This window comes from Antennarius striatus, chromosome 6 (genome assembly GCF_040054535.1).
Source record: "Antennarius striatus isolate MH-2024 chromosome 6, ASM4005453v1, whole genome shotgun sequence".
Taxonomy (NCBI): domain Eukaryota; kingdom Metazoa; phylum Chordata; class Actinopteri; order Lophiiformes; family Antennariidae; genus Antennarius; species Antennarius striatus.
Genome location: NC_090781.1, coordinates 3,435,758 through 3,463,252, shown reverse-complemented (window position 1 = coordinate 3,463,252; position 27,495 = coordinate 3,435,758). Strand labels below are relative to the sequence as shown.

At 42.2% G+C, this 27,495-nt stretch overlaps 1 protein-coding gene across 6 annotated transcripts; it reads right to left on the bottom strand.

Moving 5' to 3' along the window:
• Positions 1-1,174: 1,174 nt before the first annotated feature.
• snx19b (sorting nexin 19b) lies at positions 1,175-27,278 on the bottom strand. 6 transcript variants are annotated; one of them, XM_068317142.1, is made up of 18 exons: positions 27,141-27,278; positions 26,143-26,423; positions 25,793-25,987; positions 22,293-23,498; positions 22,009-22,207; positions 21,834-21,934; positions 21,635-21,754; positions 21,394-21,515; positions 20,976-21,069; positions 20,673-20,832; positions 18,855-18,984; positions 9,645-9,829; positions 9,416-9,503; positions 3,819-7,427; positions 2,843-3,713; positions 2,668-2,763; positions 1,753-2,459; positions 1,175-1,644 (listed from the first exon to the last, which is right to left on the bottom strand). In XM_068317142.1, exons 2-14 carry the CDS (start codon positions 26,401-26,403, stop codon positions 7,304-7,306), a joined length of 2,985 nt encoding a protein of 994 aa, XP_068173243.1. In that variant the 5' UTR covers positions 26,404-26,423; positions 27,141-27,278; the 3' UTR covers positions 1,175-1,644; positions 1,753-2,459; positions 2,668-2,763; positions 2,843-3,713; positions 3,819-7,303. The 6 variants fall into 6 exon arrangements, with proteins under 6 accessions (XP_068173243.1, XP_068173244.1, XP_068173245.1 ...); XM_068317143.1 differs by lacking the exon at positions 2,668-2,763 and having other exon boundaries at positions 1,753-1,900; XM_068317144.1 differs by having other exon boundaries at positions 1,753-3,713; positions 3,819-6,079; positions 7,190-7,427.
• Between the last annotated feature and the right edge of the window lie 217 nt (positions 27,279-27,495).

The following is a 27,495-nucleotide window of genomic DNA, read 5'->3' as shown; positions in this document are numbered from 1 at the left end:
GGGGCAAAGACACACAAAGACACACAAAGACAGACAACCATTCACACTCACACACTCAAACATTAGGGGCAATTTTGGAACGGCTAATTAACCTAAAGTGCATGGATGTGGGAGGAAGCCGCAGAACCCGTAGAGAACCCACCCAGATACAGGGAGAACATGCAAACTCCGTGCAGAGCAGACCTCGAACCCGGACCCGCCTTGCTGTGCGGCGACAGCGCTACCCACCTCCATAAATATTATTAAAAAATAGAAAATGATGTTTTATATTCATAAATGTTGCTCTTTGTTGTGTAGAAGCTTATAATACACAAAAACAAACTGATTCAAATTATGCATTAAAAATGCTATAAACCATAAATTTCTACATGTCAGTTCAGTTCACTGTGGGGATTTAGGATTTTGTTCTGGCTGAACCGAAACAGACCTGCTTCCCAGGAAACAGCTGGTTAGACTGGTTTTGAAACCCTTTCAGCTGTTTATTTCTGATCATGTTTGCTGTCCGTCAGTCTGACCATCATCCTACATACAGTTCATTCATCAACTCGCTAGATTCAACGTGATGCACTTCTAATATTGAGAAACTTAAAAATAAACACTCACTCCAACTGAACTTTTGCTTATTGATTGGCTCTGATGTAATGACCCATAATATTCTTGTCACCTGGAGCAGTGTCCTGCTCTATCAAATGGAGTCCGGCATCTTTAGCGCATAGCGCCCCCCTGTGGTGTTCTTAAAACTGGGCACTAGATCGCCGGCTTGGTTGTGTTGCCATCTGGCGCCTCTAGAAGGAAGTGACTGAGATCTCCAAAGGATACAACACACATTTATACAAGTAGTCAAATCTCTACATATGATTTAGAGTCATTTTATTTACTTCAGACTAATTTCACGTATTTTAATGTGTAAACCTTTGAATGACGGTTGAAGTGTGCTGTACTTCTATTCCTCAGCCACTAGAGGGAGCTGTAGTCAGTGACTGGACTGGAGTGAAGGAACCCTGAACTCCAAAATCCCACTTTCCTTTTACCATAAACAGACTAAATCTACATGTTGATGTTGATGTATCTCTGGCTGCATTAGTAGTAGTATTAGTAATAATAATATTAATAATAATAATAATATTACACTTTTTTTTTAATTTTTTACCAATGACAGTCTGTACCATGGTAGTATAGCTTTGCCTCATATCTCTGACAGATCCTGAGTGGAGACCATACAGCTGGATGTTTCCACTGCCTGATTACGTCTTGACATAAATTTTGCTGAGTTTATTTGTTCCAAAACAATAAACCCATAATGAGGGTCAAACATGTCCCACTTTAGTTTAATCAGGTTAGACAGAGAGTTCAAAAGACCGGGTAGATGAAGGTTTTGTCCTTTAAAGGGCCGTCAGCTTAAACTCGTACATCCCTTGAGATGCAGTCGTTTCAGCGTGTCTGCATTGTATTATGTAAGGAAAAAAGAGGGCGGAAGTGCTAGAAGGTAGAGCAGGGTGTCAAACAGTGCTGGAGAATGAATGTGTCTGTGAGGGAGGGGTGGGGGGTGATGAGAGGGGATTGCATAACCTGTGGAGGATGAGAAACATGTGTCCTCCACCTAAACCAGCCTGTGCTGAATACTCTGGGCACAGCTGATTGGCTCTGTGAAGCATAACAAGATTGATGTCACCAAATGATAGCTGGTATTATTTAAATGGTGCTTTGGAAAACTTAACTCACATTTGATTAACTATTGACAAAGAGTCTGACCTCAGCATCTATTTGGCGCCTCCTCTGGGATGTCTTAGACATGTCACATGACCTTCAGCAGCAGATAGGATATAGGTGTCGTTATCACACACGTGATGATCATGTTTACATTTTCCTGGTGGACGATCAGTCTGGGTTTAATGTTGTCCTTGGAAACAATAGAACATAAAATTGTGAAGTTAAGCTCCATCCACCAGCTGCTTCACATCATCTGGTGCTTAAACGGCCGGTGAGTGAGTGGATCCTGATGACAAAGCAGCATTAGAAAGCATCAACAATAGAAACATGTGTCTCTTGTTTTTTTGTTCGTCACAGAAATCAATTTAAAAACAATCTAAACTTCTCGGACGTGAGCTTGAGCCCAGGGAACATGTGCTGCACACGTGTCACTATTGTATGACATTTCACAGACAGAAAGATTTATCGCCTTTGTCAAAAGTAATCTATAATGAAAGGAGTTAGCAGTCGCAGCCGCCTTGGGCCGTCTTTCTGTCGGACTGTGGGGCCAACATGGGGCCAAGAGGTGCTTGATTTATACTCTCAGGCAGCTCCGAAGACGGGCTGCTAATTATCCTTCGGTTGAACCCTTCAGGCGACTTCTCCCAGGGTTGGACCTGTTGATCTCAGTCTGCAGGTCAGACCTCTCACCTGCCTGAAGGACCACACCTTTGTACACACTGTTCCTGTTCTCTGCACATTCTCTCCACCTACAAGGGAGTGGTTTAACAATTTTAGTAGATGAAAATGCTAAACAGGCAATCCATGGCATTGTCTTGTGCAGAATTCAAGTCCTCCTCCTAATTTGAGAATTCAGATGCTATGGAGATGCTAAAAATGGGTCTAGGTGTGTATGAGACAGTGGCAGGCCTGGTTGCCCACCAAAACAGTCCCGACACCCAACCTTGTGCGGCTCACTTCTTCTGGCTGGGCTCCTCACAGCAGCTCGTCTACAGGCAGCTAAAGTCACACAAGCGTCTTGATTTCGTCTATCCTGAAGACATCAGACTGGAACTGAAATCATCAAGTGTATAAAACAACTTGATGCACCATTAATAGAAATCAGTATTGGAGTAAAGGTCACAGAACTGACCTTGATAAGTGACAGCCTCTCTGAATAGCCTTCCAGGAAACCAGCCTCCTCCCCTCAGGGAGCGTTTTACCAGCAGACTCGTCTTGGTGCTTTGTTGTCTCTGAGGACACAAGTTCAGAGTTCTACTCATACCAGTCCAGCCGGCCCACCCCAAACCAGCAGAAGAAACTGTTTTCACTTAATATTTTATTAGCTGAATGCAAACATTTCAAATCCAGACTAAAGACTCCCTTCTCGTCTTCACGTCTCCACGTTACGCCAATGTGATGTTGGTAGACGTCCTACAGATGAACGAAACCAAATGGAGGTCAGTCCAGTTCTATGAGCTGGACGCCATTACCTGTATTCTCCTCTCATCCGCTGCTAGTTAGACCATGAGGACATGGGGAGATACTAGAAAACAATCAGGAATAAATTGTCAAGACAGGGAAAACGATTTTTATCTCCTGGGAAGCCAACAGGGGCCTTTTCTTGATTGGACAAGACTAGACAGGAACTGCTTTGCATTGTGCTCTTGCTCCTATACAAGTCAATCTAGCTCACGCAGTAGTCCATCTCCATCTCGCCTATACAGGCCAATGTAGCTCAGTCCAGTCAGCTCTAGATCTCCCAATTCTACCCTTTCCTCCCAAAAGATTGCTGTCTCTCCAAAAAACCAACATTGATAGTTCTTGTTCAGATTGCCAGCTTTGGGCTTCAGATACAATTGGCCTCTCTCCCCCAGTATGTGTGCTGCTTGACAGCTAAAGAAGTATTTCCATGAATCATGCCTGGAGCTCTCCCCCAGTCGATGATAGGCTGCAGTCTGGGTCTGATCGAACCCGTAGCCTGGTGATGCTGTCCCTCCTTTTGCATCAAAACCAAGATTTATCTGAAAGAAAGAAAAACTATTTTCTAAACACACACGTACAGAATGAAACCAATAATCTGTTTCAGCATTAAATCCCATTTATTCATGGTATCTCTCAGGCCCTACCTCTGAAACCTACAGAAGAATTCTGCCCACAGTCAGCCTGTTTCACCCCTGACTCCCCCTTTTGTTGTTAGAGAAGTAGAGCTGAACAGAAAGTCTTCCAAGAAAAGGGTCTGATTTTTATTAGGGAGTATTTCATCCCCACATTTCTTGTTGCTGTTGGATGTGTCTACAGGCCATAGCAAATCAGTGTGGCGCTGATGGAGTACAGTGAACATATAACATCCACACATGGTTAGGAACTCGTAGAATGGGGTGAAATGGGCCTGAAGCAGAACCTGCAGACAGTTAGAGTCAGTCTGGAATAAATTTAGAACAACCAAGGATAACAACAGCTCAGGAATCTGTGGTAAAACATAAAACATACCTGCAGCTGAGGAATTAATGAGTAAGAACAGTTGAAGATTTAATAACTTGTGTTTGGTAATTTTATTTATTTGTTGTTTTGCAAATATTCTCAGGAACAAGCAGCAACAGCGTGAAACAGGGACACCACCGGTCCGGAGGTGACAGCATAGAGAACACTGCACAAAAAAGAGGCCTGAAACTACAGTGTAGTCAGTGACAGGAACACAATTAGGACCAGTGACGCTTTAGTGTCAGCCTTGATGAAACTAATCTGTTTTTCTTCCAGGAATGATATTTAACACTGATTAAACCAGATCAGCTGGGCAGAGTGCATTTTAATGAGCGGGAGGATCAAATGCTACCCCTCTGTTTTCCTGATTAATGTTAGCATTAAATGTGTATTTACACGAGAATCATGTTCTTTCTCTCGGTGTAACGAAGCCTTTATTTATGACATGACTTTTTTTTCATGTTCCATCGACGCATCGCTAGTTAGTTCATTTTTGAATGGGTTAAGGAAAAATGATGTCAGCTGCGCAACGCAATGAAGATTACATATGTTATACACACCACCCAGTGGTACGTTAGCATCAATATATCTCACAAAAAACATTCAGAATAGAGAACAGGTACAACAGACAGGTCAACTGCATTCTACTAAGGCGTGGTCAGCAGCTTGCATTACTATGGGGCAGGCAGACTTCATCAGGACGGTATTCACGAGAACCCTTTCATTTAAAGAAGGTTCTCTCTAACAGGACTGCCACAGCGCACCATATTAGGCAGAAGGAATTCATCATTTAGTAACTCGAGCAAATAAATAGTTTCATAAATAGACTCAATCAAGTAAACACGACGGACAGAAACAAAGGCCTAAAACACAAACACTGGAATGATAGTAGCATGAAGATTTTCTTTTTTTTTACTCGCAATACAGAAAGCAGGATTTCTCAAACTTGGCCCAGAGACTTTAAATATCTTGGTCTTAATAAAACCCATTTGTATTTGAATCCATTCTCCTGAAACTCACAACAATTCAAAGAAAGGATTGCTGAGTTGTGACATTCTGGACCTTTGATTTGTTGACATGAAAAGAACTATAATTAAGACAGTCTGCGTTAAGACATCAGGTAACACGCACGCACGCACGCACGCACGCACGCACGCACGCACGCACGCACGCACGCACGCACGCACGCACGCGCACACACACACACACACACACACACACACACACACACCAGCAACACTAGCAATGTAAACTGAGTCTTTGACCAACATGATGAAGGCAACAAGAAGCTAAGGCAGATTTATAAGGTGCTACGACATGGAGCAGGAATGCAGACGCTCATTTAGACATTAGGCTAGAAGACACGATGGAGGAGGAGCAAAATCAAACAAAAACAACTTAAGTTTGACTCCCACTGGACGGCTTCAGGTGCGATCCTGGTGCCTGCAGGGTGAACCGGTGACTTCATGGGACTGAGGGACTGACGAACACATCGTTTCTACTCCATGGAGACTTCCTGAGGTCCAGGAGTTGTAAAGAAGGACCGAATAGGACGACCCTGTTTGGTCTGAAACTCTGCGGTGCATCTTTATAAACCCTGACCAGCGAATGAAAAACAATTCATGACTCGTTTTCTCTCAGGACAATTGACCAGACATGGACTCTAGTACAAGACATACTTTAAACCACCCAATATATATGCATGGATGGAGCATAGAGGCAAATAAATGTACTTCTGTATGGCAGTACTGTGAGCCGATTGTCAGCTGATCTAAAAGCCAACAGCACACCTGCATCCTCCAGGTACCTGTGTTTGGTGATCCCAGTGAAGCAGTGAAATACCTTCTGACAAGTTTTTCTCCACGCTGCACCACAGTATGAATTTTTCCTCCATCTGGACAGTCGCCTTAAAAAAAAATCACAATCACAGATATGTAATCCCTGTGGCAGGCTAGGATTGAGGAAGTATAATTCATCATACATCAGGATCACATGTGTGGATCGACACAGAGCCACAGGGATGATAAAAGATGGGGCGACAAAGAGCAAAAAACAATGACGCCAACTCGCAGTGCAGTTTTTAGAGATTTGACTAAAGACAGCTTCACCATTAGAAGAAGGAGGCCAGTTTAAAATATCCTGAGAAGAAAACCCGTTAAAACATCTTGTGAAAAAAATGAGTTTAAAACATCCAAATGAGACTGGTTTAAAACACCTGACGGAGATTGATTTAAATCATCCATAGAACGAGACTAGTTTAAAACATCCCAAAAAGACTTGTTTAAAACATCTGAAAGAGAAGTAGACTAAAACTAGTCTCTTCTTAGGGATTTTTAAACTAGTCTCCTGTGGGTATATTAAACAGGACTCATCTTGTTCAGGTTTTTAAACTAGTCTCTTCTTCTTCAGTTGTTTAAAAGTAATCTTTTTCCTTCAGGTGTTTAAACTAGTCTCCTTCTTGTTGAGGTGTTTTAAACTAGTATCCATTTTCTTTTGGTGTTTTAAACCAATTTTCTTCTTATGTATGTGTTTTAAACTAGTCTCCTTCTTATTCAGCTTTTTTAAACTAGTTTCTTCATATGTTTAAACTGGTTTCCTTCTTCTTTGGGTGTTTTAAACTAGTCTCCATCTTCAGGCATTTTAACCTTGTCTCCTTCTTCTTCAGGTGTTTTATAGTAGTCTCCTTATTCAGGTGAATTAAGCTACTATTCATCTTCTTCAGTGATTTAAATTAGTTCCTTTGTTATTCAGGCGTTTTAAGCTAGTAAACATCTTTTCCAGTTTAAACTGAAGAATTTTTAAACTAGTCTCTTAGTGTAGTGTAAAACACTCAGATGTACACTATTTTCCTTCTTATTCAGGTGTTTTTAGCCAGGATCCATCTTCTTTTGGTGTTTAAAACTAGTCTTCAGGTTTTCTTGAGAACATTGTTTCACTGTGAAGCTGTAGAAATATTTCACAAACTGAGGACCTTCTCTGTGAAAAGTTAATGACTGTGTTCTCATTTTTGGGTCACCTGCTTATGTCAGAGACGTTTCAAGCCTCGTGTGTTGGTGCCCAGTGCAGATTAACTCTCAGTTATTAGTGATCGATGGGTTAGTTAAATCACAGCTGTGTCTGGGATTTCTCCTCATGCCGGCAGCTTCTCAGAGTTCTTGGAGAGGGTCTGCAACAGGCTCCTCTGGAAGTCCTTGTCAGATATCTCAGGAACAAGAGAGTCCAGCAGCAGATCCAGCAGGCAGTAGACCAGGTGTCTGAGGGAACACAGGATGCTGTCAGCCTCAGGGGTCAGGAAAACCTTAACACCATCTCACCTTTGGTAGTGTTTGTCTACCAATCATGCACATGATGCTTGTTTCAAGCTAGATATGAACAAACGCACATCACAATATTCGACTACTGCAGTTCCCCTTTCTGCCACAACCCCTGCCAAGCAGCACCACCGCTTTCACACATCTCCAACAATCATCTCCCCCTCTGTGAGCATCTCTTTCCTTGGATAATTTACTGCTTATCATGGATGATAAAGCAAAGGCTAGTGAAATTAGCGGTAGTGGTGACTGTCTCTCTGAAGACAACTCAGCCTCTGAGCAACTCCCTCTTCCTCCTCTTTCTTCACTCTAAAAGTAAGTCACATTACGGGACTACATTACTGTATATGTAACTATTTTAACACGACATATGTAATACGTAAAGTCAAGTAAAATGATGCAAACTTGATTTTTATTTTTCGATGTATTTTTTTTAAAACCGACATAATCGAGAACAACTTAACTCAAAACAATGCAAGTAGAGGTATACCTGTATTGTATCTATTATCTGTTGTTTTGTCCTGCTATTGTTTCTGGTAAGTTTTAGCGAATACAATAATCCCTCGCTTATTTGAGCTTCAGGATGCGCGGCTTCACTACATCTCGGATTTTTAGTAGGTAGTCGGGTGATACCATACGTGCATGCTATTGGCTGACAGCATCCGTGTGTGCACTAGCATTCCGAGACTCACGGTTCCTCCTGCAACTTTTCTCTAATACAAATGCAAGTGTTTTAAACAGTCTGTGATAACCCGTGTTTTTCTGTTGTGTGTGTGTTGCCCTGAGTTGGCTTACGTGTGTGTGTTCTGCATGTTTTGGCGAGACTAAGATGGGGGGCATGAGAGCGGGAATGAGTGTGCAAGCTGTCAGTTCTTGTTTGTTCCTTGTTAAGGCTGTACACCAAATAAAGACCATTCAAGGAATATCTTGTGTGTCATCCTTGCCGACCATAAGAAACACAGAAGGTGTTACAAGTCTATAGGAGTGTGGGAAAAGGTAATACAGATATAAGGTGGTTTAATATCAGTATGGGGAGGGTTCATAAACGTTTAAATTATAGTAAATATCAAAAATAAATACTTGGTTGCTATATTGTGGAATTTTGTTTTTTGCGGATGATCCTGGAGCCTTTGTTGTCCTGCCTGTGTTGTCCTGCCTGTGTTGTACTGTCTGTGTTGTCCCGTGTTGTACTACCTGTGTTGTTCTGCCTGTTGTACTGTCTGTGTTGTACTGCCTGTTGTACTGTCCACCGTGGGTCTGAGAGGACTGCAATTTCATCTGTGCTGTATGTCGTGCATGTATGGTACATTTGACAATAAAGCTGACTTTGACTTTGACTTTGATTAACCGCGAGTAACGAGGGATTGCTGTAGTACTTTCATATTTAGAATAGTAATGGAATTTAAATGAGCTCAAATAGAGATTATAGATCAAAAATTTAAATAATGAGGACTTACAAATAATTCAGCTTACTAACAACCTCTCGGACCAATGTTCATATGTTGAGGACTACCCGTATATTGAAGCATTTGAGTGGTTGATGGATACAAACACTCACACAGGGTTAGCATAAGGAGCCACTAACATTTCGTAACATTTTAAACTGGAAACAAACTGGTTTGCAGCCATAATTTACCATTGTGTGGACAAATAAAGTGATTTAATCTTTAATCTTCTTTTATCTTTTAATGCTCCATTAGTAAAGCTAACAGGAAACGGCACTGAAGGCTCAAAACCTGAGCCCATTGGCTTGTAGGTTTGTTTTTCTGCAGGATTAAACAAAAACAGTTGGATAGATTGTAGTTCAGAAGAAGGATGGGGCAATGAGCAACAAAAGACCCTGGTCTACACATCCAGGATGTGTGAGGAGAAAACAAGTTACCAATGATAGAGTTAATAAGGCGGCTGCTGGGTGTAAAGTGAGTATTCACCTGTTAATGAAGGGGTCCTGAAAAGAGTCCAGAGCTGTCTGGCAGCTGAGTTTATGCTTCTCTGACCCCAACATATCTGAGACCAGATCTAGACACACAAAGACATGGAGACCAAGGTTACGGAGTAAAAAGAAGGTGTCTATCTGTCTTTGACAGGTTTGAGATTACAGACTATTACATCATATCAATATGTCTGTGAAAACCGATGGCTCCCTGCACGCCTACAAACCTGGCAGGATTCTCATCAAACAGCATAAGGCCTGCTGCTTGGTGCTGTCCTTTTCTTCCTCACTTCGTTTGGGGCAGGGAGTTGTAGGTAGAGTTCCTCCTGGCCACACAGCCTCCTGGATGACCTGCAGGTACACCACCCAGTACCTGGTGCACATCATGTTAGCGATGCTCACGTTCAGCCATCTGATTGTACAAAAACATAAAAGTGGTGTGAAGTAAGCAGCACTGAGGAGGAGGCTAAAATCATTTCATGTCTTTCAGGCTATACAGTCATGTATTTTTATGACTTGCATGGACTGAAACAATCCTCAGGCCTGGTATACACTACTTACTTACTGTACTAACTATTTTTTTAAAGTTGTCTTTAGGCATTTCTTTTTTTTGCCTTTACTGTGAAAATGCCTTTACTCCTAATACAGCAACGGAAAACAAGTGCCGTAAGGGGACTAGCCTCAGTACTTGGGATGAATCCTAGACCAACTGCTTCATAGAGATCCTCTCACTGACTAGTAGCTAGCATGATGGCTGTTAGCTTGCTAGCTAATGCAGTTCTACAACAAGGCAGTCAGAGACTGCAACATTCCGCGACTTACCACGATCTATTTCCAGGGTAGGTCAGGGTACCCTGAAAGTAGTACCTGACAAGTGCATAGCTTCGACCTTTCAGGGTAGGTCAAAGCTATGCACACTTTGACCACAGATCAAAGCTAGTGCATGGGTAGATTAAAGCACTAGCTTTGATCCATGGTCTTACACTGGCCTCCCTCGTCTTCCTCTTATCTGGTTCCTGAGTTCAATTTGACCTTGACCTAGTTTTCTCAAGGTCAAGGTCATCATTTCATTTTTATCCCCTTTGCTGCCCGAGTAACATGCTTTTTGTTTCATCTTTCTATCTGCAACGGTTGCGAAGATATTTGGTGGACAAATGAACCGACAAACGAACAGACGGTCACACGAACGTTGACTATTACAAACATCACCGGTTTGAAGCGGGATGTAATTACTGACACTGAGGGCCAGACTATGGCAATCAGGGCTGAATAAGCAAATGTCACTTCAGTGGGTCAGTCACTTCACATTTCAGCAATCCCTGGTTCAACAACCTTGGCAACAGTTGGTTAACCTCTTGACTCTCAGTCAACAAGTTCAACGTGTTGTGACCTTTTTCATCACGCCTGACTTGAGCAGAACTCAATCCTCAAACCAGACAATTCCTTTATACACAACACATGACTCATTGGATTCCCACACAGATTTAAAACTAAAGGTTCGCCTTGGCATAGAGTCACACTACACTGATCTAAACTGAGCCCATTTGTCTCAAGTGTTCCTCTTAACTGCTGGATTTAAGGTCTTGTGATGAACGAACAAGCTCAACAAGCTGGGAGTAGGTGGGAGGTGTTGACCCTTCTCTTTTGACCTGACCTTTTTCACACCAAGTGTTACCGTCTGACTGGGGAGGGGGGTGGCCAGTCCCCATCCTGACTGGATGACAAGGATATTTAAAGCCCCAAGTACAAGCTAAAAACAACATCTCACTGTAGTTCAAGCATTGTACCGGTCAGATCACAGAGCAGGAGACAGCTAGTCAATTTTCTGTTAGGCTACTTCTAAGTAGACTAAAAGTGCTGTTTAAAAAAAAGATTATGTCACACACATTGAGTTTCACTTGCTTGTTTATCTGAGCTTATGTTTTTCATTGCTTCCAGGAGATGCGGCATAAGTCGAAAATCAATGTATGTCAAAATAACTTGTCTCCAGGCTAAGCCGAAAATAACCATGACTGTATTTCCACTAAATTCCGGGGATACCTCTGTACTCGACCGCCTCTATACTCGACCAAATCGGTGCTCGACCAAAAAATTCGAGTAGAAAATGTATCGGACCCCGAACAGATTTTCGGTACTCGACTAGCCGAGTCGACCCGAACGCGCTCCTCGGCCAGCGGGTAAGCGTCAGTTCGACTCAGACCGCCAGTGGAGTAACATGTACGCAAATTACGTACGCAAAGACGTACGGAAATTATAGCAAAATATGAAAGTGGTGTACGAGTGTCCGACCTCGCATCGCAGTACGAAATGGCAAAGTCAACCATTTCCACTATCTTGAAGCAGAAGCAACTGACAATGGACAGGTTCCTTCTTAAAGAAAAGAGGAAGGCTACTGCCCAGCCAGATTCACCTCCACGGAAGAGAGAGAGAAGGGAGAAAACCCCTGGAGGCGCGTTACCTAGCGTCATCATGGAAGGGGATTCCCCTTCCATGATGACGCTAGTGCCATCAACCACTCTCCAAAACGTAAGTAAATTATACAAAATGGTTTATAATGCTTTATCTTTATCATGTACTGATTGTGCACATTTACGTCTTCATTGTTATTTAGATGCACGTTCTTATAATATTTTAAGAACGGATTAAAATACTTTCCATTATTTCTTATGGGAAAATTGGTTTCGGTGTTCGAACAAATCGGTGCTCAACCACCACCTCAGAACGGATTATGGTCGAGTACAGAGGTATTACTGTATGGTTATTAAAAATACAGTCATGCTTACAAACAAGTACATTATATATATTTAATATAGTACAGAAAAAGTACAGGGATTGCTGGAGCCTATCGTAGCGGACGTCTGTGTAGGTTCTCAATTAACCGCTATTACAAATTTCTCATTTGAGGCTCACCAAGAAGGAGCTGCCTGCCACTCTACCTCCCTTGCCCCCTTGCATGCCTACAGGCCCCCTTGTGTTTGGTGTGTGTATTACAGGGGCCTGTACACACTAATATGCATGCATGTGATTTGATTTGATTTGATTTGATTTGATTTGATTGACTAACAAATACTAGAGTGTGCATTCTTAATTTCCCTTTGGGGATTATAACAGTGTATTAAATTAAATTAAATTAAATTAAATTAAAAAATTAAATTAAATTATTGTAGCGGAATTACAGGTGATATGCAGAGACACTTCAGCACTTTAATTTCCCTTTGGGGATTATAACAGTGTATTAAATTAAATTAAATTAAATTAAATTAAATTAAAAAATTAAATTAAATTATTGTAGCGGAATTACAGGTGATATGCAGAGACACTTCAGCACTTGCTTCTTTTGGCCTCATCATCTGCACAACTACATTCAGGACATCTGACGGCCACCCGCCTCAACACAGCGTGTTGAGCGTGCTCACAAACCCAACCAGGCTGTTTTAATTTGAGCTGTTGTGGCGCCCCAGCACATGCTGGTCAAAACACAGTCATGTGACATTACAGGCCGGAGCAAAGAGGTTTACAATGACGTCGTCCTTATTCCATTCAGGTCAAACTTACATTGGTACTACCTTACATTGATACTACTACCTACTACTCAGGACGGTAGACATTTGCAAAACTCACCTGTACAATAAAACATCTGTTAAGTTAAGACTCTGCCATCATCACAGTTCAAGCAATCAGCCAGCAGATAACCTTTCTGTTTGGCAGAGGCAACCACACTGATGAAGAGGCTGCACACAGTAAAGTGCTTTCAAGCAATTAGAGCTGACAAATGCCAAGTAACTCTATACAAGTGGTCTGGTTGCAGAATCATCACTACCATGAAAACCACCAGAGCTGTTTCCACGCTGTCAGAGGTATTTATCAAACCAAAGACACCAGCCAAAGTTAGCGCTACGCTTCTGTTTGTGGTCCTGATGGGGCTTCAAGACTTTCTGGACCCTTTATTCTTATTATATCAAAGAACCCTCAGCATTTTAGTTTAGTTTCAATAAATTCTCTCAGATGTGTGACTATTTTAGCATTTCAGTCGATCAATGGAACAAAACTAATATTTAATGTCACTGATTCTGATCAAGAATAACCTGATAAAAACAGCTTTAATGGTTCAGGTTACTAGATGGTTCGGGAGTGGGGTAACTGTCTACTAGACCATTTCATCATGGGGGAAACTGGCTACTAGATGGTTCCATTAGGGAGGAAGTGGCTACTAGATGGTTATATTAGGGGGGAACTGGGTACTAGATAGCTCCATTAGAGGCAAACTGCCTACTAGATGATTCCATTCTATGTCTCTGGAGACAGAGGAGAAACTAAGACTTTGCGTTCAGGTGAGAGCCCAAAGTCATAGTAACAAGTCAGAGCAGACACCTAAGATATGAAGAGCCTGGCGGGTTCCTGACAAGTTAATTGTGGACACATCTTGACATTGTTTTAGCAGTGGGCGCTTATCCTCCATCTAACTTTATAAGGAGTGTGGATAACTATGAGCTTTCATGTTCCTCCAAGGGAGGATTTGGGTGTCTCGATGGCTCTCTCAACTTTATGTGATGGGAAACTGGGGCGTTTCATAACACACATGAGACATGACTAGAAATTTGACCTATAATGTCCCCTAGAGACCATTACATAGTTTTGCAGGCATGGGAAAGCAACTGCTGACTACTATTAGCCTGTAACAGAAGACAATACTTAGATTTAAGATGTGTCTGTAGATTTAAGGAGGGTTTAATACCCAGAGCAAACATGATAGTGTCGTGACACCGGGCACTTTTCCAAGAGAAACAGCATGATATAAACCGCTCAGACAGCCTGATGTACTATGTGGAGTATATCAGACTCCTTTCAGGAACATACTGTCCAGGGAGGTCACATCTCCAGCGCACACAGGCTGAGGATGGTGATCCATTACGTAACGAGCATCTTTCCATTCAATGTTCCTTTCACTGCTTTCCACCAAATCTGTCATGAGCGGCCCACCCATCAGCTCACCAGCACACTCACAGCCTGAGAGGGAATGGATGCTTACAGAGGGAGTTTAGAACTGGCCCAAAGACACAAATGTCAAGACACAGAACCGAAACAGAAAAACAGCAGAGAAGGCAGATATTACATCTCACTGTGAAAACAACCAGTGGTGACAAAAACACTGAGTGGTGGAAGGATGGCTGTAGTGAGGCCAGTTGTTTAAAAGAAGGAGAGCTTTCCTGGTCTCCTCACATCACAGCTACTAAAGATGAGAGTATTAAAATAACCTTTAGAGACATATGGCTTTTCTCTCATACTGTTAATATCTCAAAGAAAAACCTGCTCAAACATTTTAGTACTGGTAGTAATTTTAGAGCAGACTGCTTGAACCAATTAGTTTAACAAGTGTTTTCTTTTGCTCTGATGGAGTCAGCATGGAGCCTGGAGACAACAAGGCAGATGAGACACGAGATGTGAGTAAACATAACTAAATATGGACCTGCTGAACCCATGACGGCATACAGGGAGCAGGCAGCCATGCCTAAATTGTACTGCTAGTGGGATGATTTACAGACTGGGAGGGTTTGGCTGGGGTGGGGTGGGGTGGATCAATGCCATAAACCAGGATCATCCCTTTTTCACATTCAGCTTCTTATTCTAATTCTGCATTCAGCATCAGCTTGAGGTGACATCAGTATCTGTTTCATGCATCCACCACTGCTCCCTACAGTGTCTGCAATCCACCTGGTTTCAACTAATCTAATCTGAACAGAGAAGATTATACCTTGAAACTGGGAAAATGATGCTGCTCTGATGCAGTTCATCATCAAGACCCTGTCTGTGCTGGTCAGGAGATCTATAAGTCAGGAAAACCAGCTACTGAGTCACATGCCTCATGTGGTTTCCATAGTAACACAATTGAAAAGTTTTAAACATCCAACTCTTCCAGAACTCAATTTCTTCTCTACTGATAAGAATACTATATTCATTTTTATATGCATTTGTTGTCCATGAACCTTTATGCCTGAGACCAAATTCTGAGATCGCAGGTCAAAATATTAGTAACAGAATTTTGCAGGTTAAAAACACCCTTGGTGGGTAAAAGAAGATTTGCAGCTGCAAATAACCCCAGGGAGAGGTCCAAGTTGAACCTCTGATGATATGATGTCATGCCGACAAAGGATGGACAGCAACAACCACCAAATAAGGGAAGTCCTCCGTATCCAATAACTACCTCAACAAAGATTGTTAGTTTCTGCTTTCAGTCTGTTTCCCTTACTGCAATCTCCCTCTAGGCTGACCACTCAAAGCTTCAGACTAACAGTCACACAGTTACACACCAAGTTCAACCTCCATCAAACAACCAACCTTCTGACAGAGGATGTCCACCCCACCTCTGAGACACAGTTAGTCCAGGGGTGGGCCAAAGCCGGGCAGACAAAGATGCTCTCAAGAAAAATGTAGGAGTATGTAGTTGTTCTGCCACCAAATCCACTCACCATCAAGGTGAACAACCAGAACTTCCACCACCATGATGAATCAGACGGTCCATGTAAGTTTTAGTCATTATGTAACTCTGGGAAAGACATGATGCAATGATGTCATGCTTCACCAGATTGAAGGCAGTAATACAGCAGAAACAACATGTTCTTCATATTTACAAGCAGCTACCTCTTAAAATTCTAATACAAATTTAAAATAGCATGAAATTGGACTCATTGTTAATTAAATGCACTACTTAGAAAAGTCAGTGTTATATGTCTGGTTAATGTTAGAGTTCTGACCACATCTCCAGACTCAGATGCCACAGTGTGGTCACTGGCTAAATCAAACAGCCGCAAGACAAGAACCGCTTTCCTTCAGCCAAACAACTTGTTGTTCTGAGCTGGAGGAACACGAGCAGATCGCTGCGTTTCAAATGACCAATCCCTGGGTATTCATTAAAAGGTGCAGCTGAAGATGAGGCAGAGACAGCAAAATAAAAAGATTGATAGAGTGAGAGTGTGAGGATGACAACTGTTGACAAGCCTTAAACCCACAATACTCCCCCCTCATCCTCACCTCCATCATCAAGCTGTCAGCACAGACTTGTAGTTCCATTTGAATTGCTTATGTTATGTTGTTATTGATATTGTTGTTTTAGGGGGTAAAAATAAAGAATCACACCGCTGTGTGACAGGTGCTGCATGGAGTCTGAAAAATGAATAAGAAAGCCCTTCAACATACAGACCGCCAAGTGTCACGTGAACATCCAACGGGCCGGAGGAGCAGTGGAACATCCAGATATCACACAAGTTAATTAAAGTGTTTTTACAAACTGTATTATCACCAACTTTCTCAAAAACACATCAGCAACCACAGATCAGTTCACCCATCAAGCCCTGCAGGCATCCACCACACTGTTAAGCACTCATTTATGAAGTATGGATGTTTTAAAGACTGACTTGAGTCTCTGGAAAAGTGTAACTTGCGGTGACGGCTGTTTTATGAAATGCAATTTACTGAGATTAACAGGTTTGAATTTGGCAGATTAAGGAAGGATTTATTTGCAGGGACAAGAGCTGATACCAGTCCCGATCCAGCTGCTGTTTTCTAGCCAGCGGCTGCAGAGGAGAGCAAAACAACATCCGTCTTACGTGGCCCCGTCTTCTGGCTCTTTACTAATGTCAGTCTTTACTAATCTGAATTTCTATTTAAAATAATCCTGGATTATATTTGCTTTTTCATTCATACATTTTCCTTTATCCATGTCTGCAATTTTACACATTTCCTCTCGTCTAACGTTTTGCATTGCATGTCACCTTCAATACCGTTTTACCCCCTGTGATAATGTGATATGTGGTGTGTCTGTCAACCACCAGCCTCAGCCAGACCATCTCGTCTCGTCTGTCCAGCGGGCGATGAGAAGATAGCCACCACACTGGGACTGAAACGCTGACAGACTGTTGCCTCTTATAGACAAGGCCAAACAAAAGTACAGCCTGTCATACTTGGCTGGTGGAAATTCTTAAAATAGATGGCCCTGCATCAATATGAGGAAAATATATTCTGGTACTGACACCCCAGGGAACGTGAGGTCACAGTGCTGGCAGCACCAACACTAGAACTTGAGAACATTGTCTGCGTGTTTGTTTTACTGGCAGTAGGATCTATACCTGTCTGTGACAAATGTCTGGTGTGTTTATGTCAGGTGTTCTCCTGAGGGCCGAGCAGTGCAGGCATGCATGTATGCAAAGTGGGGCTGCATCGACATACTTGTTATCAGTTTTGCCTATTTCCATGACAATGGTAAAGTGATATTCTAAAAGATATTCTGGAACGTGTTTTCAAATGTTTAAATTTTTCAGGCCCCACAAACATCGATGTAAAGGAAACAAACAGCCAAATGTTAAGTTTAGGTTACATAAAATGTCATCATCACCTGTAAAAATGAAATGATTCAGGCACTGAGCGCCCTCTAGTGTCCACAGAGATGATCTGCGCCCAGATCAAATTTATACGTTCATCCTTTGATCCAACACAACGAACCAATTCCCAGTACCGGGCCGGGGGTCATTAGGTACAGGGCGGCACAAAACGTTTGATTTTTTTCTTTTCTTTTATCATCACTCGAAAGACCTTTTATTTTGAAAAGTGACTTTTATGCTGAATGACACAGACAAATGCATGGACAGGTCTCGGTCACGTGACAGATTACCAGCTGTTACCAGCTGTTAGCACAAAACTTAAGCCCACTAGCTAGCAAAAATGAGTATCCTGCCAGTGTTTTGGACTAAAATTAAGGCAGAATATCCTGACATCGCCCAAAAAACACTGAAAAACCTGCTTCTATTTCCAACTTTCTGTCTTTGTGAAGTGGGATTTTCTGCAGCGACCACAAACACAACCAAACCAAACGTCTGGAACACACTTCAGGTGTGCTTGTCTCCTGTTACCACTAGATGGGACCGTCTCGTTGCAGAAAAACAACCTCAGGGCTCCACTAATTCTCATTATTATTATTTGATTGACTTGTTCAGCCTTTTATACAGACATAATCAGTATTTCTCAGTATTATAATTATTTCTTATGAAAAAAGATTTTCGTTCTAAAATAATAATGTCGTTTACAGAGATGTTGATCATTAATTTATGAATACAGGTTGTTTATTGTCTGTTGATGCCTGCATTTGACATAAGACCACTGCAGATGATTTAACGATTACAGTATCACGCAAATGAAGGCTGGTCCGTGAAAATATTGTCTTAGATGAAATCGGTCCGTGGCACAAAAAAGGTTGGAGACCACTGGTCTAAATCACAAAGACTGCAATTTGAAATTATACTTCACAATCTGTCACAAACTCAGAAACAACGTTGGTAATATCTGTTCTTCCATCCTATTATGCCTCGTAGGGGGGCCCAAGATTGTGACTTTTCTTCAATACTAAAGGTGCTCTTTTGAACTTAAAAAGGAGTGTTAAGAGTCACCTGTTGATGAGGGTTCCAAACAGGAGTCTGATGGTCCTCTGGATGTTCTCAGTGCATATCCAGCTCCACTGCTTCTTCATCAGCAGACACAAGATGTTCAGAGTCACCTCTGCCAGCGCCATCTCAGAAGCTGTGGCCACGACACACACATAAAACACAACTGACCATCACACAGCAAAGAGTTACACCTAGAGCTAGTATTGAGGACTAACTTGAAAGCAGTAGCACGTTACAGACAGACTGATGTATAACCAACATCACAACCTGTTGAACATGCAGATCATATTAGTGCTCATACATTTAATAAAACTGTTCTCATGCAGTTAGATCTGAAGGCTCCAGGTTGTGTTGAGTTTTCAAAATTAACTCTGTTAAAAGTATCATAGAAATATTTATATATCTGGAAAGCTAATTCAGTTTAGACCCAGTAAAGGTAAAGTATTTATAAAATGAATATATGGACCTGATCAAAATTTTAAGACCAGCTGAAAAATTGCAAGAATTCCCATTTTGTATTGTTAAAAATCTTAAGAAGAAATGAAAGTGAGACAAAAAGAAAATTGAGTTTGCAATTTATTTCAAAAAACCATTAAACTGAAACAGGCTGTTCATCCGCTGATCAAAAATTTGAGACCACAGCCTTTAAAATGTTTCCAAAACTGTGGATTCGTTGTCATTTTCTGTCAGGCGTTCACACAAAATTGCCCGTTTGGAGTTTGCCTGAGAGCACCAAACGGGGGACATTAAAGAAAGTTCTACTCTCTGATGAGAAAGGATTTAACCTTGACGGTCCCGATGGCTTCCAGCGTGACTGACATGACCAGGAGATCCACTTCAGATGTTTTCGGCACAGTGGAGGCAGTGCCAGCATGATCTGGGGGGCTTTTTATTTGTTATTTGTCTGAAAGTAGCACACGAAGCCTTGCAACTTTGATGAGGTCATAATTAAACACTTCATTCCTGAAGAAACATCACTGATGATGAAAATCATTCCGATTAAAAACCAAACAGACATAACAGAACTGCAACGAGGACCAATCCTCATTTTACTGTCACAATAGCACATGCTGCAATGCAAACAACTTCCTCACTGACAGGAGGCAGCAGGGGATGCTGGGATATATCAGATCCAGCTAGTTGATAATCACCAATGACCCTGAAAAAACCTAAAGTGTAATGCAAAAGAAAAAAGTCCTTGTATGCACAAGAACAGCAGGCCCATAAATCTGACTCAAACTACCAGTAATACCTCTGCTCACCAGCAGGTGGGGTACTGTTTACGTTCATTCATTGCATACATCCATTATTTTTTTATTTATTTGTTTATCACATTGTATTTTTTTTTATTAATTTTTTTAATCCCTTACATTCATGAAGGGACCATGAAAGACTCCAGACACACTAGTTTCACACCACTATCCTTTGTTCCCTTTCCTCAGTCCTGTTTGTTATTTTTTTTGCACTGCTCAGCTTTCAGACGAACAACCACTGGCAGTGACGTCTCGCTCAGGCGGAGGTCTGGATCATGCGCTTCAGCACGCCCAATCGTCTGGGAAGCCACAAACCAGGACCTATGAGTGCCAGAACTTAATGACCACAGATGATTTATTGTGACCCCAGTTCAGCTGACACAAGAGGGGACGAGCAGAGCAACAAAACCAAACAAAAAAGTGGGTTTTTTTTCGCAATGCAGAAAAGAGACAACATGTGACTTTCCTTAAATCGAAAATAATAATGACCATTTGGTTGGAAAATGGGGCTGAAGCTTATGTCTTATCATGACAGGGAAACTCCTACCAGTTATTTTAGCAATCTCACCAGATTCCTGGCCGTGTTTCCCAGTCAGGCTGTGGTCCAGACAGCCGCCGGGGGTCCTCACTGCTGGCCTGTTCTCCCTCTCTGCCTCGGTTGTAATGGACAGTTTCTCGTGTTCTGTGATAAAGGTTTCCAAGTCTCCTAAAGACATCCCCCTAAACACCTTGAAGACCAGACAGGATGAGAGTGTGGAAGGTGAAGAAAGGCCAGGTGATAAATTAAACGCTGGACCAACAACACTGGACCTACCAGTTTGAAGTATTAGGTGTAGATACTAATGTTAATGCATTTTTTAATGTAACTTACAGTGGTACTTTGTTCCCAGCTGAACAGAACCGGCGGTCTGACGTCTGAGCCGTTCATGAACAGGATGTTTCTGCTGGAAAACTTCAGACGGGCCCTGGGTGGTCACGTAAACACATGGATGAACACGCATCCAGCACTACCACTCTCAAGTTCTGAGATGCTCACAGAGGCAACGACAAATGAGATCAAGAGGGAGAGACGATTGTTGGAGCTGTGTGATTGCAGAGGTGCTGCCCCTGGAGGGGTTGTGGCAAAATGCGGAACTGTAGGACAATAGTCAAATATGACGGAAAAAGTTTGTTCGTATCTTCAAATGTTCCTAAGTCGAATGTTCTTAAGTTGAGGACTACCTGTACTGTTTATACATGTACATACATGCATGTAGGATACATGCAAATACAAATATACAAATGTTTACCTGCTCTTCTTGTCAGAATACATTTTCCCATCCACCTCTACCTCGTTGTCATCTGTTGGGCTCTGAGGTTCTGAACGAGGAAACGCCGTCTTCAGCGTGTCCACGATGGCATTCACCACAATCTAAACGCAACGGAGGCTTGTCTTTTTACTATCTTACAGAAAAACCCATGAAAAAATGTTTTTGTCGTGATATATTTTGTGTTGTATCATCGCATCAGTGTGGTGGCAGAAATTCAAACCTTATCAATACGTGACACGATGAAGGGCTTCTTGACAAACGCAATCCTGGCGTCTGTGTTGAGAGCCAGAAATTCCTGCATCTCTTCGCTATTGGCTATCTCAGAGATCATGCAGAGTTGCTGAAAAAGAGGACATGATGCTGGTCTACAGATTTAGACGTAACAAATATTTTATCTGGTTAAATGTCACTCCATTCACCTTTAGGAAGGTCTCCAGAAGGCCTTTCCTGGCTTCTATCTTGTCACTGTCCATATTTCCAAAAGGCATGTCTGGGAATATTTTCTTGGGCCCTTTCACACCTGAAGTAGAGCCAGAAATAGACAAGTTGGAAGCTGGAAATATCAAACCTTCTGTCAAACTACAGCCTCCATACCTTTGATGAGTTTCCGTAGATCTGTTTTCTCCTCCAGTCGTGTTTGCAGGTTGAGGAACTCGCTGTATCTTCGGTTGACCGTGTGATAGGCCACCGGCTGGATGGTTGATGGAGTCTCACAACCTGACAGCAGAGATTCAGAGTCCTCAGAGCCAGGCTGGATGCCTCCTGGGGTCTCACAGCCCATTGCAGTTTCATACTGACAAATAACACAGAAAGATGGAAGATGAGTAATGGGTACAGCATCAGCACAGGAGCAGAACAATGAAGGATCTCCTCCTTACTTTAATGGTGTAAAGGGTGTAAGGATGTGACCCGGTGCCTCGGTGCTCCTTCGCTGTGATGGTGCCGGTGATTCGGAGGTTCTGAATGATGGCGGGTCCGTCCGGGCTGCTGAGGGGCTCGAAATTGAACGAGGGCAGAGAACAAGAGCTCTGCAACGGACTGTCTTCACCCGGGTCACTGGGGCTCCCCAGTCCACTCTGCTCTACACCCAAGAGGAGCTCTCTGACTGGGTTTAGTAACGGGGAAGAACCCTCCCGGTCCAGGTTCTGGAAGTCATTGACGTTCCTGTCTGCTGTTTGAACCAGTAAGCGGTCGCAGCCACCAGGATGTCGTACTGCATGTGAATACACCAGGACTTTAGGGCAGGAGCCGTCTGCTGGGCTGGAACAAACATCCTCAAAATACATCCCATTACTGTTTTCAGGAGTGGCACATTCTCTGTTTTGACCATACAGGCCATCCTCCTGGCCAATCATCACCAAGGAGTCCATGGAGCTACGCTTATAGTCAGCCAGAGGAGAATCCAGGTCAGAGTCATTTTCCCGGTAGAATGGGTTAGACTTGCTTCCTCTCATGTAGTTCTTCAGAAAAGGTCGGGAAGGTTCTTCGTCCACGTGGTTTTGGGGATAGTCCACATCGTCTGAGTCGACCACATCGTAGGCGAGCTCAGGTGTAGCTGCGTCCGGGTCAGGGGTCATCTCCATCTCAGCTCTCGGACTGACTGTGTTTCTCTGAGGAAACTTAGAACTTGCCTCTTGCGATGGAGCCAACTCTGGATGACCAGGAGACGGTGTGGATGCAGTGAATGAAATCAGAGGAACTGTTGTGATTGGCTCCTTTGGTTTTCTAGACGTGCCCAATATTTCCACTAAAAAGCCATTTAACCAGTCAGGATCAGATAGTTTGGCAATAAGTGGGAGGAAAACGTTGCAGGTGATGAGCTCCCCAACCACCAAACGCCCGGTGCGGGTCTCCAGGTGCGGTGACGGCACCAGAACATGCAACAACAAATCTACGACTGCTCTGGTGTGGGTCACTTCCATTTCATCACTAGCCATGGCGATATGAGGTGTAGTGAGGCCGGAATAGGCTTTCCACAGCCGATTGCCCTCCCTGGTGTTTGCTGATGGAGGCATTTGTTCCTTGGCTCTGATGTAGTCCTGCAGGTGGCAGCCCAGCAGATCCAGGATCTTCTTTGTCAGTTCCTGGAAAAAAAAGGAACATTTGTAAACCAGCATAAGAAGACTCTATAAACACTCAACAGGACACAAAGACCCAAAATTAAGATTAAAATTAAGATTAAAGCCACTGTATTCAAACACATGTACCCATTCTCAGAAAACATGCTAATGCTTTTAGCATAAGAGCTGAGCAGAGTTCAGAAGTGTTACATAATGCCTTATGCAGTCATTACATCCCGCTTTAAAGCGGTGATGTAATGTAATTGTCAGTGTTCGTGTGTTCGTCCGTTCGTATGTCCATCAAAATATCTTCCCAACCGTTGCAGACAGAAAGATGAAACAAAAAGCACATTACTCATGCAGCAAAGGGGATGAAAATGAGATGATGACCTTGACCTTGAGAAAACTAGGTCAAGGTCAAATTTCAACTTTTGTACACTCAGGACCCGGATAAGATAGGAAGATAAGGGAGAAGGCAAGTGTGAAGACCATAGATCAAAGCATTAGCTTTGATTTTTGAACCTATGCAAGTAGGTCAGAGTAAAATCAAAGCACTAGCTTTGATCAATGAAAGTAGGTCAGGGTAGAATTTTCAATTCAGGAGTGTCGCGGGATATTGCAGTCTCCATTGGTTCTTGTTGGTTCTGTGGTTCTTGTTCTACGTTTAATACATTTTCATTTTGGTTACATTGATTAAGTTAAGAGTGATTTGCACATTTTTTTGTTTGTTTCTTCAGGATAAACAACATTGAGTCACATGACTCAACAGGACTGGATCACAGCAGTGATCAGAGTGATCAGAGTCCATAAAATGAACTGCTTACCACAATGCGGTTTGCAAAGAACATTGTGTTCCTGCAGTTTGTTTAGTGACCAAAAATATTTCGTCACTAAAAAAACAATTGTTTGTTTATGGTTTGTCAAGAGTATCATTTGACAAAAGAAAATATCTGTTGTATAATTTTCTGATCAACTGTTGATGTTGTTGTGCTATGAATCACACCCTTTGTAGGGACAATTGAATGAGACAGAAGGAAGTATTTGACATTTCTTGAATAAAAGGGTACTTCAAGTTCTTTCTGGGACACAATACAAAATGTAGGAGTAGATATTTCTCTGTGTTTAATTTGTGTAAAATGTCTTTTAGTTTGATCTATGTCATTACCTGTACATTAAACGAGTTGTTTTTTTCCAGCTGAATTCCCTCCAAGAGGGGAAATTTGTCACCGACTACTGCTGTCTGAAAGTCCTGTTCCATTCACCTTGTGAGACTGGGAAGCCTCCCTGTTTCCCATACTTCCTTAACATACAGTGTGTGCTCAGTCTCAAGATTTATAAAAGCTGAGTATAGTCTTGAGTTTGTCTTTTGGAGAGCAGTCTTCCAGGAGGCTCCCCAAAAAATTAGGGAGAATTTCTTATTCATGTAATATCTGATTTGTACGGTAAATATCTAAAGTGATCTTGATTTTGTACATTAAATTTATCTTTCAGGTCCTGGAAGCTCAATACTTTGTCCTGATCTAAAACCTGGAACATATGCAAACCACTTGAACGTTTCAGTTCTTCTCCTTTATTAATATTTTTGTAATTATTTCACTCTATTTTGTCGAAGAGTCGATTATCAAAATGTTGTTGAGGTCCGAAAGGTGGTTAGTTAATAAAGAATCTCCAACTAAAGTATTAACTGGTAGTTCCTACCCATGGTCAATACCATGTCTTTCCATTTTTATCTATAATTTGGAATAAACCCTCCAGCTAATGGCTGAATTTGCGCTGCTTTTTAATAACTTCTCAAACAGGGAAATGGCAAATCCACCTTTCTCCTTTGGCAATTGCAAAATGTTATATTTTATTCTCGGCTTCTTTATTGCCCATATTAATCTAGAAAAAATATTATCCCACTCCCAAAAAATGCAATTCTGGTTTCTCTGTTGGGATTGAGTTGAGTCTGTTGGGATTTAAACTGAATCTATATGAGGGATTTTGTTGTATCTACTGATGTCTGATATAAATTCTTTTTTGAGGGGGCTATAATTAATTTCTTCTAGTTTTGATATATCTGGGGTTATGGCTTCTGATCAAATCACACATCCAGTAAACCATGCAGCAACAAGTGTTATGGGGAACTGGACTTCTGCTGCTGTTATGGCAGCAGTGATAAAATAAAAGTGATGTAAAATAAAATCACGATAACTATTCATCAGCGGAGTCAGAAGTCAAAGCTGTGATGTCGGTAGAACCCAGATTCCTAAACTTATTGTCTACCAAAACAAATATTGTCTTAACAGATGATTTATGGGACAATAAAATGACACTACCTTTCTGTCGACATGTCTCGCTCGTATTTTAAGCTCCATCGCCATAGAGATCATGGCCTCCTGAACCTCTTTTTCAAAAGCGCTCTCAGAGGACACAGTGGAGTACCAGGAGGTGACAAAATCCCGGATGATTTTCCTCACGGTGTTGTGAATCTCCTGGTCCAAGTGTTGCTCATCCTCTAAAGTTGGCGGGACCTAAAATTTAGCCGTGACAACGTGAATTTAAATTATATAATAGTGGAGACATGCACTAAATAATTGTTTTCCACATGCAAGCAAGATTTAGTTTGTCTCAGCCCAGTTAAATGCTCTTAACTGTGCCAGTAATGTGAAGCAGATGTCACATCTACCTGCTCCAGGCTGATGAACCTCTCCAGGTGAACCACGCTGTCGGATTCCAGGATGGCCTGTGAGCCGAGCCAGCCACCAAGCACCACCAGCAGGCTGGTGAACACACACAGCAGCCAGATGTTGACCAGCAGGTGGAACAGCACCAGCCAGGCCAGGATCACACCGAAGCCCATCAAGCTCTTCTGGCCCAACACCTCAGCCATGGCCCTGGTGGTGTCCCGCTTCGGTCTCACACCCTTGGGTTGAGCTGTGGCGATCATGAACGACACAGCATCCCTCCCTGGAAGGAAACACAACAACGGAGAGGACAGCTCAGCCATACAAAGTCTTCACACAAAAAAAACAAAAAAAAAACTTGAAAACTGCCAACATTAAAAGACAAGCCTGTTGTGATGTTTTGATGTTGTGATTATTGAGACATGTGTGATGTCTTATTCACTTTTAATTGTACAGTAAGTGTCTGAATATGTAAATTTTATCATATTGTATAGGAATAGTGTGCTCTGTGCTCTCTCAACAGTTTGTTATGTATATATTATTTGTGAAATACAGCATCATAACTTATTTTAAGCAGCAATACTAACACAGAGTAATATCCCGGTCGCTATGTAACGCGCTTTGGTAACGCTACCCCATAAAAACACCGTTACTCTACCGAGAAGACATGGCCTCCAATCACAGCTGTGGGTTTGATAATTTACTGCTTTCATGTTTCAGGACACATGAAGACGCAATAAAAATAAAGAAAAATGTCGACATTTCACACACTGTCAGGATATTCAGCTACAAAATCAATCGATTTAGCTCCAACATGTGACTGGTTATGATTTAGTTGATGCTAACGGTTTAGCACAGAAGAGCAGCGGTCTGAATGCTAATTGACGCACTACTGTAGGAAACTAGCATGAACAAATAGCCTTTCTTTACCGATGACGCAAACCTTCGGGTCGTCAAACGCGCAGTAACGTCGTTACGTTACCGTCACCGTCACCGTTACCTGCTACTCGTTCCCACGGCACACCTGGAGAGCGGCGAAACGTCAAACGTCTAAATGATGAATGTCTCCTACGTCATTTCTTCAACCATAACTACAGGAAACGTAACGAACTGACACGGACCTCAGCGGAGGTCTCGTGAGCGTCTAGCTATCGATTGGTTTGTTTACTTCCGGTATCGTGACGTAATCTCAAATCAGAAAGCTGATTCGCTACCCGGCTGCGTTTGACGAGCGAGAAAGAGCCGACTATTATTGTTTTGTGATGCTTTAAATTAACTCTTAAATCGTTCCCCCCCCCCCCTTAACTTGCCATGATATCCGCGGCTAAGACTCACGGGAAATGTAGTTTTGTAGA

Excerpts from the sequence above, each read along its gene's own strand:
- snx19b (XM_068317140.1), bottom strand. The coding sequence starts at position 26,403 with ATGATCGCCACAGCTCAACCCAAGGGTGTGAGACCGAAGCGGGACACC. Across the intron at positions 21,516-21,634 it reads TCGTGTCACGTATTGATAAG|ATTGTGGTGAATGCCATCGT; the intron begins GTTTGAATTTCT and ends CGTTGCGTTTAG. Across the intron at positions 20,833-20,975 it reads GCTGGGAACAAAGTACCACT|GTGTTTAGGGGGATGTCTTT; the intron begins GTAAGTTACATT and ends CTGGTCTTCAAG.